This window comes from Patagioenas fasciata, chromosome 7 (assembly GCF_037038585.1).
Source record: "Patagioenas fasciata isolate bPatFas1 chromosome 7, bPatFas1.hap1, whole genome shotgun sequence".
Lineage (NCBI taxonomy): Eukaryota > Metazoa > Chordata > Aves > Columbiformes > Columbidae > Patagioenas > Patagioenas fasciata.
The window spans coordinates 35707255-35725690 of NC_092526.1; the positions used below are offsets into that span (position 1 = coordinate 35707255).

At 43.5% G+C, this 18436-nt stretch overlaps 1 protein-coding gene across 16 annotated transcripts in view; it reads right to left on the minus strand.

The window, feature by feature from the left end:
* The window catches only part of HDAC4 (histone deacetylase 4), a 230119-nt gene that overhangs the window by 5092 nt on the left and 206591 nt on the right, over window positions 1–18436 (minus strand). For 15 of the 16 annotated variants that reach the window (XM_065840566.2, XM_065840567.2, XM_065840568.2 and 12 more), the window contains 5 exons: window positions 16978–17075; window positions 8586–8704; window positions 6824–6957; window positions 1790–1874; window positions 508–649 (listed from right to left, as the gene is read on the minus strand). In XM_065840566.2, coding sequence (XP_065696638.1) covers window positions 508–649; window positions 1790–1874; window positions 6824–6957; window positions 8586–8704; window positions 16978–17075 — 578 coding nt within the window. Of the gene's footprint in view, window positions 1–3; window positions 160–507; window positions 650–1789; window positions 1875–6823; window positions 6958–8585; window positions 8705–16977; window positions 17076–18436 lie in introns of those variants that run through there. The other variant, XM_071811365.1, reaches the window with a different exon arrangement.

Sequence of the window (18436 nt, forward strand, 5' to 3'; positions counted from 1 at the left end):
GCGATTTCATGGCCAGGTAGGATGGGAAGGTGGAAAGAGAGAAAAGGCTGTTAAGCACGACAGAGTTGGACAATTTGTGGTGCTCAGTCTCAAGCCGTGTGTTCCCATCTTCCATCACCTTCCCACCCAGGTAGTTGTGCTCAGCTGACTCGCCTGCAACTAAAACTTGCCATCAAACAAAGCTTTTAGACAACCTGCTTTCACTTGTGCAAATTTAACACTTTTTGCAGCAAAACTCAATTTCTTCTCGCGGTCCAAAACCACATTCAGTTGCGGTTGGAGCAGAGGGATCTGGCACAGTGTGCACCATGCTAAGGTCACACGTGAGGTTCATGGCACTGCTGTTCTCCAAGAGGTCAGTGCAAAATCCACAGAGGGCAGGAGATGTGGGGAATGTTCATGCAATGGTTACAAGGAGAGGATTAACCCAAAACGCTGCCCACTGCAGCTCCTCCAGCCCAGGCACACTCTGAGATGTGATGATAAATGGGAAGGAAAGCAACTCACCTCTTCTCAGCTGCCTTCACGCCCACTGACAGAGACGCCATGGCCGTTACCGTCTCCGCCTCCTCATTCTCGCACTTCTGCGCCTCAACCAGGGAGTACCCCACCGTGGAGGAGTAACGCTGGAGTGAATGCCAATACTTGCCTGGGGAGAGAAGAGGCAATTAGGACACACGCACTGGGACGGGTCCAGCACCGCGTTCCTGCTCTCCCAGGCCCAGTAGATGGCCAAGACCTGTCTGCGGAAGACTCACCGTGCTTATGCAACATGCAACCTTGATCCACCCCCCTTCTCACTTGAAGGACCATCTCGAGGTCCCAGGGCTGTGGATTGAACTATCGGTGGAACCGGGATCCTGGGAACACGTGCCAAGGGAGCCCTGGCTTGTGAGGCAAGGTCACGCAGACCCTGGTGACTTACGTGCCACACTATGGCATTAATAGATGCTGCTGTCTTGAAGAGCTGGGTTTTAAATCAGAATTTTTAAATACCAAAAGGTATTGAGGGCATTGATAAGCAGGCACCTTAAGGACACCTAGGATGTCAAACTGGGGCTGAATCCCTGTCTTGCAATGAAATATGCTCTTCTTTGGCTAGGGAAGAAAGGCAGGAGGTGGAAACTGGATTTTTTAAAAGGACAAATGTACGAGGAGAGCTGGAGGTGAGGATCCAAGCTGCACAGAGGTGTTCAGCGTTCCTCTGCTCAGCCTGTCCTCACAGGGATGCTGCTCCAGCCCCCAAACATAGATGCCAGGACCTGGCAGTGGGATTCCCATGTTAGTCAGTCCTTTACTCCATCACCCAAGAATGTTTCCAGGAAAGCTTCAGCCACAATGACTTTAACCTCCCCAGCTAAATAAACCCACAATATTAGCAACTTTATGCAGTACTCTGTTTAACTTTCACTCCTATCCATTCTTACCTAATGGATGTCACAACACCTGATGAGACTTACGTTAATTGCAGATACTTGAATTGCTTTTGAAGAGATAAGGGCACACTCTAAGTGCAGGACAGCCTGTCCTTTACCGAGATTTTAGAGGGTTCAATACTAATTCCTCCTCAAGTGCCCAAGTGTTTCCCTGTTCCCCACGCATCGCTTGATCTGCTGCTGGATGCCCAGTAAGACCAGCTTGTGGCTGCACTAATCCAGTTCTCAGTGCAGTGACCATCCACAAGCCAGGATGAGGGAACACAGAGTTGCTGGGATGATGGAGAAGTCAAATGGGTGTCCCACAGAGCAATCCAAGAGGGAACCAGCTGGGTGAATGGGGCTATACTCACTGTGTATCTCGATTACTTTCTCCATTGAATGCACCGCATTAGCGTTTGCCCTCTGCTGGAAAACCTTTTCTGGAAGAGGGTCAAGCTGGAGAGAGAGAGACAAACACTGAATAAACGTTGTCTCAAGTTAGGGTCTAAGCATTAAGCACGGTTTAGCAAATGGGTCTGCTGTGTCGAGCCTCCACCCCACTCCCTTGGTTCCTATTACCCATCTTTAGTCAAATATCCAAAACAGACCGACTTTCTAAGTGTTCCTGTGACACTCAGTGCAGCATCCTCCTGCCTGATGCAGCTCCACCAGGCTCAGCGGCTGCTCAGCACAGGGGCTGCTCCTAAAGAGCCCACTGCAGCCACTGATGTAGACTATGAAGAGACACTATTACACAGACCACAAAAATAAGGCTGTTTTCACAATGGGTCTTTATGAACTGTCACTTGGATCTACGTTTTTGCAAAGTTTTCACTATTAAAATAACGTGTGAATAAAAAGTACTTAAAAATATGGTAACAGCCACACTTCTGGTTTTGCTCTAAAGAAATGAAAGGCGTAGCTTTTTAATTCTTCTAAATACCTAATCCAGTGTATTTATTAAGTCTTAACTGAAAAAATCTGTACCCAAAGAGCAAGCAGCCTAATTCTGGTACAGAGAAACAGCAAAACACTGCTGTAAAGCCACACTCAGCATGACTATAACTTCAGTCACCATCCATGCTTGTCACCAGCTGCTGGGCTAGTCTTGCCAGGGCAGAGCAGCATTTGATCTGTCAGCTAATCTTAAAAAATAAAAATTGCCTGGAGGTTACCAGTAAGGCTCATAATTGGGTATTAAAATTTAGGCTTTTTGATGCTGGCTTCTTTCCTTTGCTCTTTATGCAAAAAGGTGACAGCAAGAGCACGCTGCTGGAATTGAGCCTTTGAGTGAGAAAAATGACACAAGAAAGCCTCCCCCAGAAATGTTCAATATAAATGCACATAACAAGCAGGTGTCTTTCTCGGCTTGGCTGCTTTTATGCTGTAAATGCAAATGGCACATTGATGATTTCTGTTTTGCTCTAACACACATTCTACCCTCACAATGGTAGCGCTGCCTTTGTTACCAGCTGTTAAGAGCAATAAAATACCAAAGAACTAGTAACAGTTAACAAGGAACTTGGGACTTGGTTTTGCTAGAAAGTCCTTCTCCAGTTATTCCTCTAAGTCCATCTCCAGTAACACTGGAAAAAAGCTCTGTGGCGTGGATCTACCTGCAAAATCCTGCCTATGAAACTGGTATGAGCAGCGTGATGCTGATGGAGTTGCCTTGCAGGACTGTAATGGCCAAGTGCTTGTTTGGACGCAGTTCCCACCGTCAAACCCACACTGCTGCCAGCACAGGCTACTCCAGCCCGTGGGTGTGAAATAAGGAGGTGATTCCTTGGGTCAGCAAGAAGGTGGTTTTGCCACCAGATCTACGTCTCCGTTAAAGCTCCCGGAGATCCAGCGGTATCAGTCAAGGAGCACACTCCTCTATCAGCGGTAGCACACACCGCTGAGACCACGCTTTGATCAGCACAGCTGCTTTAAATAAAGAAATAAAATTGTTCCACAGCCCTCTGCCGACTTGAGGCTTGCTATACAGAAAACTAACGCCCAAACTAAGTGCACATAAGGCTTGTTTTCAGATGCAAGTTCTCCCACCACCCAGGAGAGAGTTGCCCTTCGGTTTGCAAAACTACCAGGGGATCCAGTTCACCTTTGCGCTGGCATGGACAGATGCACCTATGGTGATCAACAGACAGTAACTCCAGCTCTCCCTTCAGCAACGAAGGATATCGCTTTTCCCATTTATTTTTAGAGATTTAAAACTGCTCCAGCAGCCAGGGCAGGGGAAAAGCTGAATGAAAAAATGGGGAGAGCAAGACAAATGCCCTCTCCTTGCTTAATGGTGTTTCCTCTTATTTTCTAGGAGGTGTTTTCCTCCCAAGAACAGGGGAACAGCTTCTTCAATTGGGTTACTTCTCTCACATTGAGAAGACTGTCCTCTTAAAAGCTAAAACTGTCCCCTTGCCCTTTATGAAGTTATTAAACCTTTTATTGTGGTAGCTATGATGCTTGATTTGATTCCCACTGGGCAAGAAACTTGGACTCAAAACGAATCCACAGTTACTGTTAGTTTGTGTGGTTTTTTTTTTTTGAAGAGCCAGTGAAGACCTTAAGATAGTCAGGTATCCAAAACAAGAGATGTCCAGAGCTGTTAACTGTGTCTGAAAATGCTAATCAAGGCTCATCCAGAGATATTCCCCAGCAAAGAAGCAGCCACAGTTTCACAGAAAAAAAAATCTATGGCAAAGTTTAAGTGCAACTTCTGTTGTTCAATGCCAAGAGAAGCTCCAGCCAAGAGATCTGCTCTTGCAACCACATGGCAGCCATTTGATAGGTCCTTCATCAGGACTCAAAACTGCTGCATTCCAGATTCAATAATTATGGATTGTACTTTTCACAAATTCCCCATTCGAAAAAGAATTCTGGCTCAAACTGGCTTCTCTATGACATTAAGTAAAGGCGAAAGCAACTCCTGGACAAATTTTTAAGAGCTTTCTAATGCCTCTTAGTTGATATTGATATAAAGCACGAAACACCAGACAGCCTGGTCACACGTGTACTACTTCACAGACAAACTGTTTCTATTGCACACTCCTCCTCCCGAAATAACACTCACAGACAACAGCGTCACCCACTGATCTTCTGGAAAAGGAAGGAAATACCCCTGGGGACTAAGAAAAGGTTTTAAAGCAACGGTTTATTATCACCTTCTTACTGGTCTGAACCATCAACAGACCTTCCCTGCATCATGCTCGACTTTGATTTTCCAACTGAAGCTCTGCACAACTAAATTCGTAACTAAAGCAACGTATGTACAATTTCAAGCAACCTTGCCCGGTGCTAACTCACTTCACATTAAAATAACCCGCTGCAAAGCTAAAGCTCCGTTTTAATTTCCTGGACAGTTGGGAACAAGGCGGCTCTTGCCTTCGTGCAACGCTTTTTTTGCAAAGCGGGAGTTTTGATCTCTGTCAGCGAACGCAGACGCTTTGGGGACTGGCACTGCTCCCCTCATTTCCTACTGTTTTCCCCGCATAACTCCGCCACCGCCCTCCAGCCAGCAAACCTCTGCGCAGCCCGTCGCCGGCCGCAGCTGCCCGTCCATGTGCACGCATGCGAAATCGCCTGACACGCTGTATATCAAACCTCATCAAAGCGCCGCGGGACAAAGCAACAGCAGTTCCCTCCGACTTCCTTGCATTAAAAAGGTTTTATGAAAGACCTTGATAAAACTAGCGTTTCCTGCTTTTTGATGTGCAAGTCAGAGAACATTATCATGATTTCTGCGCAGTCTTATAGCCCACCTAGGAAAAGTGAGAATAGGGCCATCTTTAAGTATTTTATAGCTGTCCTGACTCAGACATTAAAAAAAAAAAAAAGATTTTTTTACCTTTAAGGAACAATATTCACTCTGCTAAACGAAAACAGTCATTTGAAAACATCCAAGCTATTGCGAGTGCTGGGATCTCCCTAAAGCCCTGTACTTATAAACACACCCATGGCTTGGATCAGGTGCTTATTTACTGCACGCAAATCCTCACACCGCATTGCGGCCACCTGCCTGCATCGCAGGAGCGCGTTAAGCCAGAAGAGTGACATCCTTCACCATCATTTCTTCTGTCTCCCCTTCAAAGTCATCCTGCCATCAGAGCCGGCTGCACCCAAAGGTTGTTTGTGGTGACAACAGTGCCATCAGCTGTCAGCTTAAAGACGGGTGCTGCAATAAAAAATCCACTGCTTCAATGCTGATGGATTTGTGTTATCAGCCCTCAATGTTTTTTTTTTGAACAGCCCCAGAGCCCCTGCTATACCAGGACACCTGCAGCGGATACTGAGCAGGGACTGTGCCCAGGGCTGTGAGCTGAGCGAGGTGGAAAGTGGATGCAAGGCACTTCAGTCTGCTGTGCCCGTCCAAGACTCAACCACTTGGACTGTGGTCATCATCCATGTGGAGAACAGGTGTCCAAAAAGGAGGAATGAACCAGAAGGAGGGAGGGTTGACCCAAACTGTACAGTTGCTGACCCTCAAAAGCCCACAAAATATACAGAAATATGCTTCTTGAACACAAGAGTATGAAAAGGTATACACACAGCAGATGCACAAGAGCCCCAGTCTGGGATTTCGCTGCCAATGATTGATTTCTGTATTTCCTTGATGCCATATTTCTGCAGTACACGATCCTGAACTCCCTGAGCCCAAAGACATGTCAAATGCCACCACTGAACTTACAAATATCAACCACACTGGAAGAAAAGTAGGCATGAGCTGCTCACTCGGTGCCAGCTACAGCAGTTGCCGCATCAAGGAGAATGGGCACAGGGAATCGGAATAATTTCTTCCTTAATCTCTCTGAGAGTAAAAGTGAGAAGGAAAAAAAGCAGGCAGAAAAGCTGAAGTATCTGCCTCTATAGGAAAGTACCCTGACCTCCCCAGAAACCAAAAACTAGATTTCTTTCATGTAGTTGTCTGTCTTGCTCTTATCTTGCAATCACATACTCTGGCCTTTCTGGCCAACTTCTGTGACACATCTGAGGCTTTTCCAACACAGCGATTTGCAAAACATACAAAATATAATGTCAAGGGAAAAAAATACAACTGAAGAAAATGTCAAGCAAGCTGCCCAGTGCACAACTGGTACAGGTTGTAGTACCGGAGAGGGGTCTGCAAAGAGAAGGCTTCAGAAAAGAAAACTAAACTAATTGGTTGTTTTCCAAAGAGCACAAAGCAAGCTATTCACATAAAGAATAAATCCAAATTCAATTCTTCGCTATGTGGACTGTCAACACGGGTAGTTTTTAAACAAATTATACATGTACTCTTTAAATCAACGTGTGTCAAAAAGACCCAAAACGATGACAAAAATTTGTCAAATTGACTGTTTCGGAGGATGAGATGCCCAAATTCAAGAGGGGAAGGAGGTGGCGGCCCCCGGTACTGCCCGTCTCTGTACCTCGTTGCCCAACAAAGCAGAAACACACGCTTCCGAGGCATCACAAATGGCTGTCAGGTCGTGGCCTCCTTCCAGGGCCAGGACAACGCGACCCCCGGCCAGGCCCATCAGCTGCTTCGTCAGGTACCCGAAACCTGTAACGAGGGAGAAGAGGAAATGCAGGAGAAGGGCAAAGGTTGCGGCTGGAATCAGGCTCCTGGCAAAGGATCAAAGAATTATAGAGAGGAATTACATCATATTAAAAAACCACAAGGGATCTGAAAGGACTCAACGCATAATATAAGCCAGGCTGGGTTTTAATGCGCTCGCTGCAGAATCCCAGCCGCGGTTCCCCCCGTGCACTGCGGGACGGAGCCGGATTTTCCCCAGGAGCGCTTTGCTGGAGTTTATTCCAGGTGAGAGGCCCCACCGTCTTCCCAGCCGCCCCTCTGCACCCCGAATTAAATCTAGCAGTGAATATCTCCTTTGGAAGGAGGAAAAAAAGGGGTGGAAGAAGGCGGCTTTTGCCCTGCTTTGTGAGATGCAAAGTCAGAGCAGTCACGGGGGAGGGAGGAGGGGAAATCAGTAAAATTGCTGCCGGTGCTTTCAGTTGCGATAGCAGCATCTCAGTGCCCCAGAGATATCTGACATCTAGTTCTTAACAGACGTTTCTTCCCGTATATAATATGCTATAAAAATTCCTGGGGCACCCGGGACTTTGATCATATGACACACAATACGTTTCTACCCTTTAAACAAAACAGAACCAAGCTGCGAGGATTTAAAAAACGTGTCCTCAAAGCAACCTCCCCCCTCTGAAAAAAACATTTCAACCCTCCATCCACGCTCCCTGCTCTTGGTTTTTCACGAGCGCCTTTGCAAACTGGCAAATTAACAGTCAGATAAAAAGATTCACGGCTGATTCCATAATTGTTTTGTGAGATTAGCAGAACATAGGAAATTCAACAAGCAGGTAAACAAGACCTTCTCACTACAAAGTGTTTCTGGATATCTTAAATAACTTGTGTCTTGTAAATCTATTTCACTTTATTCTTATATAAAGTTTATAGGTTTAGCTACCTTACGAGGTACTGAAGTTCACTGTAGAGAATAAGTTTCCTGGCTGAAGCAAACTCTTAAAAATAAAACAAGAAAAAAAGTCCTTTCGGCAAGAAAAACTGGCTTCTCAACTGACTTGAATGAAACACAGCCAGATAAACCCAGCATAACCAAGGAGGGGAAATAACTTCAGTGTATCTCCAGCGCAATGCAAAACATCATGGATCCAAAGCAAAAGGGATGTTTTTGTGGGCCTCTATAATTGCTTCAAAGATGGAGAACAAAAATATTCAGCTCAAATTTTTAGTAAGGTATCCTGGAAGAAAAACGGGACAACTTCTAGTATTAATAGCAGGGTACAGTGTTTACAGCTGACATTGTCTCTTTCTGCAATTTTGCATTAAAAATGCATAACACTCTAATACAGCAGCTGTCTTGCCCAGAGAAGTGACTACAAAGGACTTTATTTCCTTAAATAATTTACTCTTGCACTTGAAAATGAAATCTCCAATGCTTCAAGACAATGAAGGCTTCAGCCAGACCCAAATATTTACAAGTGCAAGGACAAAACACATGAAAACACCCACAAAAAGTTTGAGAAGTTTGCCATTGAAATGAAAGATTTGAAGACAGACACCAAAAGGCAAAACCTGTACTTTAGTCCCTAGGACAGCAGCAATTTACATCGGTTTCTGATCATTGCTCTTGTAAATCCACAACTTACATTTTGCTGATAGATTATATCCTCCGAGAGGTGTGGGATGGCCTTCCACCGCATCAAAACCAGATGACACCAGCACAACATCTGGGGCAAATTCGTTGGCAATGGGCATTACTACCGTTCTGCAACGAAAATTTAACAATGGCAGACATGTTACTCTGGCTCTTGAACAAACGCAGGAACGTTTGAACCATCTTGCACAAACCTGTTATAAAACCTTGTACTATTATTCCACGGTAGCGAAGCCCATCTCCTATTTTCTTACAAGTCTGGCAGAACACCCTGCACCGCCACGCAGCACAGTTTTAAAGTCAATCTCACGTTATTTTTTCCAATAACGTTTATCAATTCCTCCATCACCAGCCTCAAGTTTTGATCAAGGAAACAACTTGCCATAAGCTGCGTTTTCCATTTGTGATCATGTCTTGCTTTACATACAGGACACTGAGGGGATAAGAAAATAAGAGGGCAACATCTGGCGCAGGCTGCAAAACCACATGGGAAACCTGATGGTGACCTTGGTTTGTGGCACTTGTCTCCTTTTGCTCCTTCTAACTATCTCTGTTAGCCTTTGTAGCATCTGCAAAGCCATTTAGTTTTTCCCTGCTGCACTTATCATTTACCACAATGAAAGGCTGGGGATATTACATGGGGCAAAAAGCTTTAATATGTAAATATCCCACCCAAATATGCCCCTGCAAACTCTGGTTCCCCGCCCTCTGGCTCTTTTTTTGCTAAAAAATTGGACTGGACTGCTTAGTATCCATGAACTGCTGTCTGTTAAGGCTAGTGTTTAAATGAAATAAGAGGTCAATCTCTGTGGTTTCTCAGCAAAATGATTTTCTCTCTGTTTTCTCTCTTCGGTCTACTATGAACACCTTCTCATGCCTGCAGCTCACCCTGGGGTACTCACAGACATGGGCTTGAAACTTGTTTTGAAGTTTTCCATTGGGCTCTGATAACTGCAGGAAATGCTGGAAAAGCAAGGATGTGCACACACGGTCGGCTTTTATCTAAAGCAGTATTTTCCAAAATATGTTCTTTTTTTTTTCCATAATAAACGTACACACTGAATCTTGGATGTATCCCCAGGGCAGCCTGACCAATGCTGTCCCTTGCTGATACTGAAGACAACAGTATTCCCCATTTCCCCATCCTAAGAACAGCTACTGGTAGGGTTAACTTTCTAAAGCATGAATTGAAGTTGTTCATATACCAAAGCATGAATCTGTGAATATCTCTGCATATGTGAGAACTTCACTTTTGTTGAGCAATGTTGTTATGTGATGCTCTGAAAAACAGAAAGAGCCCAGAAAGGTCTGTTTAGTGCTGAGATTGCTCAAGTGCTATCAAGACACTCATAAAAATCCACTTCTCTAGCTACAACGATGCTAAACAGCCACAAGACATCCTGTATTAGCAACCTGTATTAGCCATGACACCGATCTCACGCCATTTTGCCCTCTGCAGATTATTTTTAATGGAGCGTTAACCTCTACCACGCAATGAGATACTTCCAGTATTGGTCAAACTCATCAAGTAGTTTCCATCGCCACCATCGAGCAGACAGGCAGGGACACTGGGCACATTGCAGGTCTGGTCAAGGAACTCAAACAACATGCAGCCCAAAATAAAAGCCACCTAGCTTTAATTTTTTGACAGCTAATTGCTGCAGTAGCCTAACATTCTCCTGCAGTCTTCCTGCCTGCCACTCTCAGTGCACACAGACACAGAAACCTATGCAAAAAGGACCTTATTTTCTCTTAATTCTTACAAAATCTGAAGGAGGAATTTTAGTTTTTTTCCCAAATGACGTGATTGTTCCACACATTTTGTCCTCAGGGAGACGTTTACATAAGAAAGACAAAACAGCGTCGTTTCTGCTGATGACTTTACAGTTGACAAAATCTGTTTGGTGAAACCCACAGACGTTTTAAGTAGAAACCAACTCTTTTCACAAAGGACTAAAGCAGCAGTTTCGAAGCAAGTGCACGTGGTAGAGTTGTGGTTTTTTTTTTCCTGAGCTTTGAAGTCCTGCTGAGCTCTTCAATTTCTAACCAAAGGAAAACTGCTAAAGTCATCAGGTTTGCTTTTTCCCCACCCCCTCCAAAAGTCATGATACCATGGGAGCTCCTAGAACCTCAAACTGATGCGTGGGGTCACCACAAGCCAGTTCGCAGATCAAGCCCAACCCTGCACCCCCGTGCTGTGTGCACGGTCTGTCAGCACCGAGCAACCCTGAACTGGTGACGTTTTGTCAGCTGGGCTCATCCAGCTGATGCCCAAGCACAAACACACCCGAGGGGCAGGGACAGTTGGTGATGGTGCTGGTGATGCTCAGCTGAAGGTCCCCGCGTGGTGACAACAGTTTGAAGACATCCTCCAGCAGCAGAGCCAACATCGAGTTAACTTTGATCCCTGCCTGTATAAATTCCAGAAGAGAAAAAGCAGCAGTCGCTGTTTAAAAGTAAATCAATCAGTACTTGACAATAGTCAGAATAAGCTGTTTTGAGGATGTCCAGAGCTTTCTCTGGTGCAGGACAAGGTGACCACATGGCCACAACTGGTTACCCCTGCAAGCATCTTCATTTCTGAGCAATCGCTAGTGGTGGTCTGTCTGCACAGTGAATTTTTGTTGGAAGAAATAAGCTAATGGTGTATTTAGCACCTCAACCACCACGAACCCATCCAAACTCAGGAACACTCCCAAATCCAGACTTGAACCCGTTCCTTCACCTGGGACTCCTACGCAAACACTCCTGGGCTGCTCTTTCTTCTGCCTCCCTCTCTTAATCTCAGTATTGCACCAGCACCCCAACGCTGCCGTCCCGGCTCTATTTGATGCTCACCACGTACGTAAGCAGCTGTATCTTTGGCCATAAAACCTGATGAAGAAGGGCCAAACCCCTCCTGCCTCTCGGTACTCCCTCATTTTTTCCTTTTTAATTGTAAAAAAACCCCCCAAACCAAAAGAACACCATAAAAACCCAACGCATGTGAATATTTCAGACTCAAGCAAACAAAACACTTTCAAACTATGTTTCTGGACTTCACCTCTGGGCAGCGTTTCAGACACATCTAACCCAATCTTTTATTTTTTGATTTTTCTTGTGCACAGATGAAAACAGCTTCTTCACTCATATCCATCACAGTAATGCTAAGTCCCCAAGAGAAAGCAACAATTAAACTGCAGACAATCCTATGGCTTTGCCCTGGTGATAGCACTGAAAAAAAAGCCATAAATTAAAATTACTATCAAGAAGGTGAGTAGTTTTGTCTGGAACTGGGTCTTTTAACTAATGGATAAAGTGGCTGTAGAGTTTTTCACCAGGGAATGAAAAGCTTTGTATGACTGAATATTCATGCAAGTCATGCAGAATTTTTTAAAATAGAAGGGCTACCTTCAATATTCCTAAATTTCAGAGGGTTGTTTTTCTTGCTTAAAACAAAGTAAATCCTTTCATTTCACCATGAGAGTACAGCTAAGCTGAAGAGATATGCATTAGTCAACACCGATGGCTGCAAAGAGTAAAAATTAGTGATCATGTTCTGCAATCATTTGGGGGAGAAAAAAAAAATACAATTTTATATCTATATTCCAGAAGACTGAATAATTTTTAGTGTGTTACTAGCCAATGCACCAATTAAATGGCTGATATATAACAGGCAGATCAAATAATCCTACAGAGAATTTTCTTTAAATACTCAATTGAAGTGAAGAAATTGGTGAAACTTAAAAGGTTGAGGACCTTTTTCAGAGACTCTTTCCCACTGTCGGCCTTATATATACATATATATATATATAAACCAAAATGTTATCTGCTGCTCCTAGGACTAATCAGTCTCCTGAAGACTTGGGTCTTTATTCCTCCAAGCAGCCATCTCCATGGTCATTTACTACATCAAAAGGAATTACGAGTTTGGGGACGAAATCAGTGTCGGGAGAGCATGAAATCTATAATACAGAAACAACCGTTTCAGGCGAAGCATCATCATCTTCCCCCCACCTCCCTCTTACTCACTCCTGATACAGATCGAAGGAACAAACAAAATCCCCCCTAAAATTGCCTCCTAAACTCATTTAATGCTTTCCGAGAAATGCAGGAGGGATTGTTCAAATACAGCCCTGGCTTTTGTTTCTGGGTTAGGTGTTTTAAATGAAAATAAAACTAACATGGAATCAAGCTCTATATGGAATTACAATTGTGCAGGAGACCTCAGGGTAGGGGAAAAAAACTTGCACGAGACAACACAACTGCTAAAATCATCAGGGAAACTTTCTTACAGTAAATTCAGGGGAAAACTCCTGTGGATAATACACTCTAATTTCACTAAGTAATTGTTCCTGTGTAATAAGGAATTAGCCACTGTCTTAGTGGCTTTTTATGCAGGTCTCTTAGCTGGGTTTGTGCACTATGGTTTTGAAAACATCATGATGATTTATAGAACCAAACAAGATCTCTGCTTGTGTAACAAGTTAGGGAACAACAGACCCTGACAAATAAAAAAACAACAACGAAAATAACAAACAAAAAACCCCAATCAAACAAAACAAAACAAGGAAAAAAACCCACACCACCAGAGGGGAAAAAAAAAAAAAAAACCAAACAAAACGAAAAATCCCCCCAAAAACCCAAAGCAAACCAAACAACCAAACCCAAATTTTACAACCGTTTGTTTCTATAACTACGGAATAACAGCGATAAATACCAATAATGTTTTGATGAGTTAAGGCCTTTTAAAATCATATGCCCCGCATTTTTCACGTTCGAGTTTAACTCATTTCTGCCTAATCTGTGAAATCTGTGTTGCCCACATACTTTGGCGGTGAGTTCAGGCGTGGGACCTTTGCCCAGCGATCGGTCAGCTAAATTACAATGTCAGGCTGTCTCGGGCAGGCAGAGCCGCCGCTACGATGGGGTGGACGAATGCCAAAGCTCGCAGCAACCTCCCCAAATCCCTTCTGCACATCTTATTAGCGACCAGGGTGACTCCACCCTGCTCACCCCCTCAAGAAAGAAAGAATTTACAGCAATCATGATATCACCCCAACCTTGAGACGGGGCAGCCGGTGATTTCAGCCCTTGGTTATGAAGACAATAAGCGACAAAGAGCTGCTCTCCGCTTTGCATTTTTAACTCTTGTTCTCACTTTTGAAAGGGCTCGGTGGTATTAACAAACACCAAGAGGTCAGGCTGTCATGGCTCTACGGCAAATAAGGGGAAGCCAAAGGTTCGGAGAAGAAATTCTCAGTAGAAAACTCATTGATGCGAGTTACCGACCTTTCGTCGGGAAGAGTAAAACGACACTGAAATAAGTTTTCAGTGCGGGGATGACAGGTTTCATTGGGATTTATTTATTCACTCATCAGAAGGCTAATTTATGAGGACAATTATCTCAGCTATTATTTCATTAGAGCACATGCTTTTATCAAATCCATACACCCGCTCATCCTGAAATAAAACAAAAAAAATCTAAAGAATGTTGCTTATTTTTCTTCCGCTCATTTTATGTGGAAAGAGGGTTTTGTTCCCTAAAAGGAGACAAGCATGTCAAGAGTTAAGGCTTGAAAAAGGGAAAAAAGAAAAAAAAAAAAAAGAAGGAAAAGTATATCAGTATCTTTGCCTAGCTCAAAGGATTTCCACTGATTCCTCTACAGACTTCAAAGCCTCACAGTTTGGCATTTGGACTGGTTTGAATTAAAGCTCCGTTCTCCACTGTGAGTTTCCAAGTTCATGGTGAAAATGCCTGCTGCTTCTGGAGTTCATTATGGCCAATTTTCTTATCTTTTCTTCATCTTAGGTTTGATCCCCAGCAAATGCAACGTGGCATTCGATGGGGTGGAATAACAAGGTGCTGCCTTGAAGGCATGCATTGTCTCAAGGGACTAACACAAGAAAAGAAGGGAAAAAAAAAAAAAGGATATATGACCCATTCCCTTCACTTTCTAACTCTCAGGGGACTATAAATTGCAAACTTCAAAGCATTATTTTACATTAAAATCAATAGAAGGATTCAGGGGGAAAAAAAATGTTTTTCAAAGAAGCTGGTTAAGATTCAAAAAGGTCACTTGATAATGTATTATCATGACCAAACTTGGCACGAGATTAAAAAAGGCTTCCAATTTAACTTATTGACTGAAGGTGTGCACATGGGGCAGGCTACGGGAGGTGCTACCTAGGAGGATGAGTCACAATGTCCCAAAACTCCGTCAAAATAATGGCTGTGACTTGCTCCAAAATATCTTCCCCAAATAGCTGCAGTCTCTGGGCAAAAAGACCCCAGCGCCTATTAAGCAACGGCTGGCAAAGGCCCTACTGTGCAGACTGAGCAATTTTCCAGGAGCCTTGAAAGTCAATTAATATTTAATAGCAAGTATGTCACTCAATCGCGAGCCACAGGTTCTCTTTATAATGAAGAGATCAGTCTTGTTGACTGCTGGGATAAACAGACTTCCACTTTGGAGGAAAGTGCTGCTTTCCTGTAACAGGAATAAAACATCAAGACAAATGACAGTTATTTGACTAGATGTTATTTTAAATTGTATACATTCTTGGAAGGCTTTTTAACGGCAGGCTGAAGAGTAAAAGCTCTTTTTGCTCAGTATAACGGAATACAAATACGTGCACAGGGAAGAACAGAAAATAATGCTCCCAGGTTTAATGCTGTTCCATGAAGGTGATATTCCATCTGCCTGTCGCCAGAAATTCATGTCCTGTGTTTTAGCAAGTGTGTGTCTTCCTGAATTTATGTGGGGTGGTCGCCAGAAGTGCACGGGATCTGGTTTGAGGACAAAAAACCACTTCAACCAGGAACTGTTAAAAAAGGTGCCAGTTGGGGAGGATGGACCCACAGCATGGGGGAGGCAGGGGGTGGAACAGCACAGTTTTTAAGAAAAATGAAGCCTATACGTCCAGCAGGTCAGAGAATTCCATTTGTTCTCCTGGAAAGAATATCATAAAGTAAAGTGTGGTCTCCCACTGGTCTCTATTCACTACTGCATTACTTAAAGTCCTCCTCTACACAGAGGTCTGCCTTCTTTTCACCTTGCTCTTCTGTTGCTTCCATAGTTAACTTTAATACCTCTTTTTCCCGTTTTCTGCAGCTCTGGGAGGCAAATGCATCACTCCAGGCTTGCAGCAAGTCCCCAAAATGCCAATGATGTACCATAACCCTCTTGGGGTATTTTGCCCATTAGCTGCTCGGAGGGGTGCGATGTTCAACCCACACTGTTGCAGGGCTCCCACAGTGACACTGCATGCAGACACCACAACCTGGGTGTGCATGATTGCAAATCAGCTAACATGTGTTTAGCTTCATGCACCTCTTCTGATAATGCTGATACAAGGAGGAAAATGAAGGTAAAACCAATGATTCCTTCCAGATACCTCCCTGCGATCTCCAGGTGTCATGCTTCTGTGAGCAGGGCAATAAGACAAGCAGGACACAGACAAGCGGCTTCATTACCTGCTCCATTTGGAGACTCAAATGATATCAGATTTTTTGAGCATGCTTGAATATGCTTATATAACCCAGCACAGTGGTTTATATTTACTGTTACAGTGGTTTATATTTACTGTTCCTGCTACTCAAGGAGGTTATTCCAGCAACACATTCAACTCCACAGCTCTGCTTGCCTTCATTCACACTGACAGTGAGTGATGGCTAACACATATTTAAGAGAAGGTTGTATTTTTATTCATAACACACAACATGCTGCTTCTGGGGAGAAACCAGAACCCAGTAAGAAAAGCACGAACAGTTGGTTCAATTTCCAGTTGCTTGGAACAGGAGTATTTGATATCTTGGGTGAAAACCAATAAAATCTGAAGCTTATCAAAACAAGCCCACGTCGCTTTGCTAGGTACACCTGGGAGTGAGCTGAGCTCTTGCAAGGGAGGGACTGCACAGCCAACCTGTTCAAAAGTCAAGCACCATCACCTGCAGCACAGTAATGACGTCTCAAGCCTTGGGACAGCTGCGTTTCCAAATTTCAACTCATGATGACTTCTTAAAAGTCTTTCTGGGTTCTCCTCCCTACCCAAGTGGGTTTACTCATAGAAATACTCACCCCAAAGAGGCAAGAAGATTTTTAGCCAAAACCAGAAGAGCTTGTTAATATCAGCAGACATTTCACATTCATCCATCAATCCGTGCTGAGTAGTATGTCAATCTCCTAATGTCCCAGGCACACTTCTTATGCCCAGTAATACCCTCTTTACTTAATTCAGCTTTATTTTTATTATGGTACTCAAAAAGTAACTGCAACTACATGTAAATCTCGTATTTCTAAACTTAGCAAGAGAGAAACTCAAGATTAAGGAGGACTGTATGAGGAAAAAGAAACTCAGTTTAGCTGAAAAATTTGTTTGAAAGAGGAAAACTTCAATATTACCTGAAAGCAGTTAAATATTCTGTGTCTCCCATCGGTGGATCAAGGCCACCGGTAAAGGCCATGTTAACATTGAAACCAACTCCTGCTCCTGTGCCAACCTGCAAAAGGGAGATGGTACTTTCAATTACACATATGGAAACAATGAACTCTGGCAACACATCTCTGCCGTCTTGCTATTCTTCCAGTTGAACATGGATTTTGCTACAATACCTTGCTGGTAGCTAGGTTAATTACTCTCTATAGGGATTCAGTCCCCAAGACAAGACTGAAAATAAAGCTCCTCCTTTCCTTAATTTAATCTGTTTTTAGCTTTATTCAGAAGCATATTTGATACTTCATCACAGTTGCAACTGGGGGAAAAGATCCACAGTTTTAATCAGAGCAAGCTCCCCCTCTGCTGGGGAAAAATATGATCCACAGAGAAGAGATTTCAGCTGCTTGAGGGACATGTGGGTGGTAAATGTAAGTACATCCCTATCCTTGCATGTACTGCAGACATCCCCATTTGCACTGACTGCAAATAGCTGGGAAGGGGGAAAAATGAAAAATAAACCAGGGGTTTCCAAGAAGCAAAAAAAATATCGAAAACTAATGTGTTATACTATCCACAGACAGATAATTCAGGCTAGATAAAGCTGCGGGACTTTTCTTTCACATTTTTTCTTGTATTGGTGCAAATACTACTGGTAGAAAAACAGGGGGGGTTCATGCCTCCACAGTGGGTTATTTACCCATCTGTGGCTCTAACTGAATTTGTTTGTATTCTTTGTTTTATTTGGTCTGGAATGACATATTCGAAAGTTACTATAAATGGTAAACATGGAGTGGATGGTATAGTCTGGTGTTTCCTTAAAATATCAGATAAACCAGACTAGCAGATTATTAAAAGGTCAGAAAAAAGTATACCTGTGACCTTTGTGTATCCTGAAGCAGAAACTAAGCCTGATGCAAAAGGCTGCTGTTTATTCACTACAATAGTAATGCACAAACAGGACAAAGAAGCAGTATCACCTTATGTTTCTGTAGAAATCAAAATGGCAACCTCAATGTTTGATGAAGGGAAAATGTAAAAATGACAGAGTAAGAACTCCAGGAGTTTTCAGATGTAATCTGAAGTGCTTCAGAGTACACAAAACTAAGTATTCCATATAATTTCCCTTTGATAAATCACATATGAGGGATGATGACCAAATATTCGTTAGGCACAACCCATTTTAAATTCAAATTTAAGTCAAAGCTACAGCTCAAATGGACCTTACAGGACAGCGAAGGTTTTATTGATTGTATAATACAAACAGTGATCGTTTGTAACCTGCATTCTAATTGCCCAGCCCACCAGCCAGGCAGAGCTCACCCACATGGCCGTGGAGGAGCAGGGAACGTGTCGGTGCCCTAAGGAAGGATGTGACAGAGCATCCACCCAAGGTTTGGAGTGAAAGTTCCCACTTTCATGGTCCTC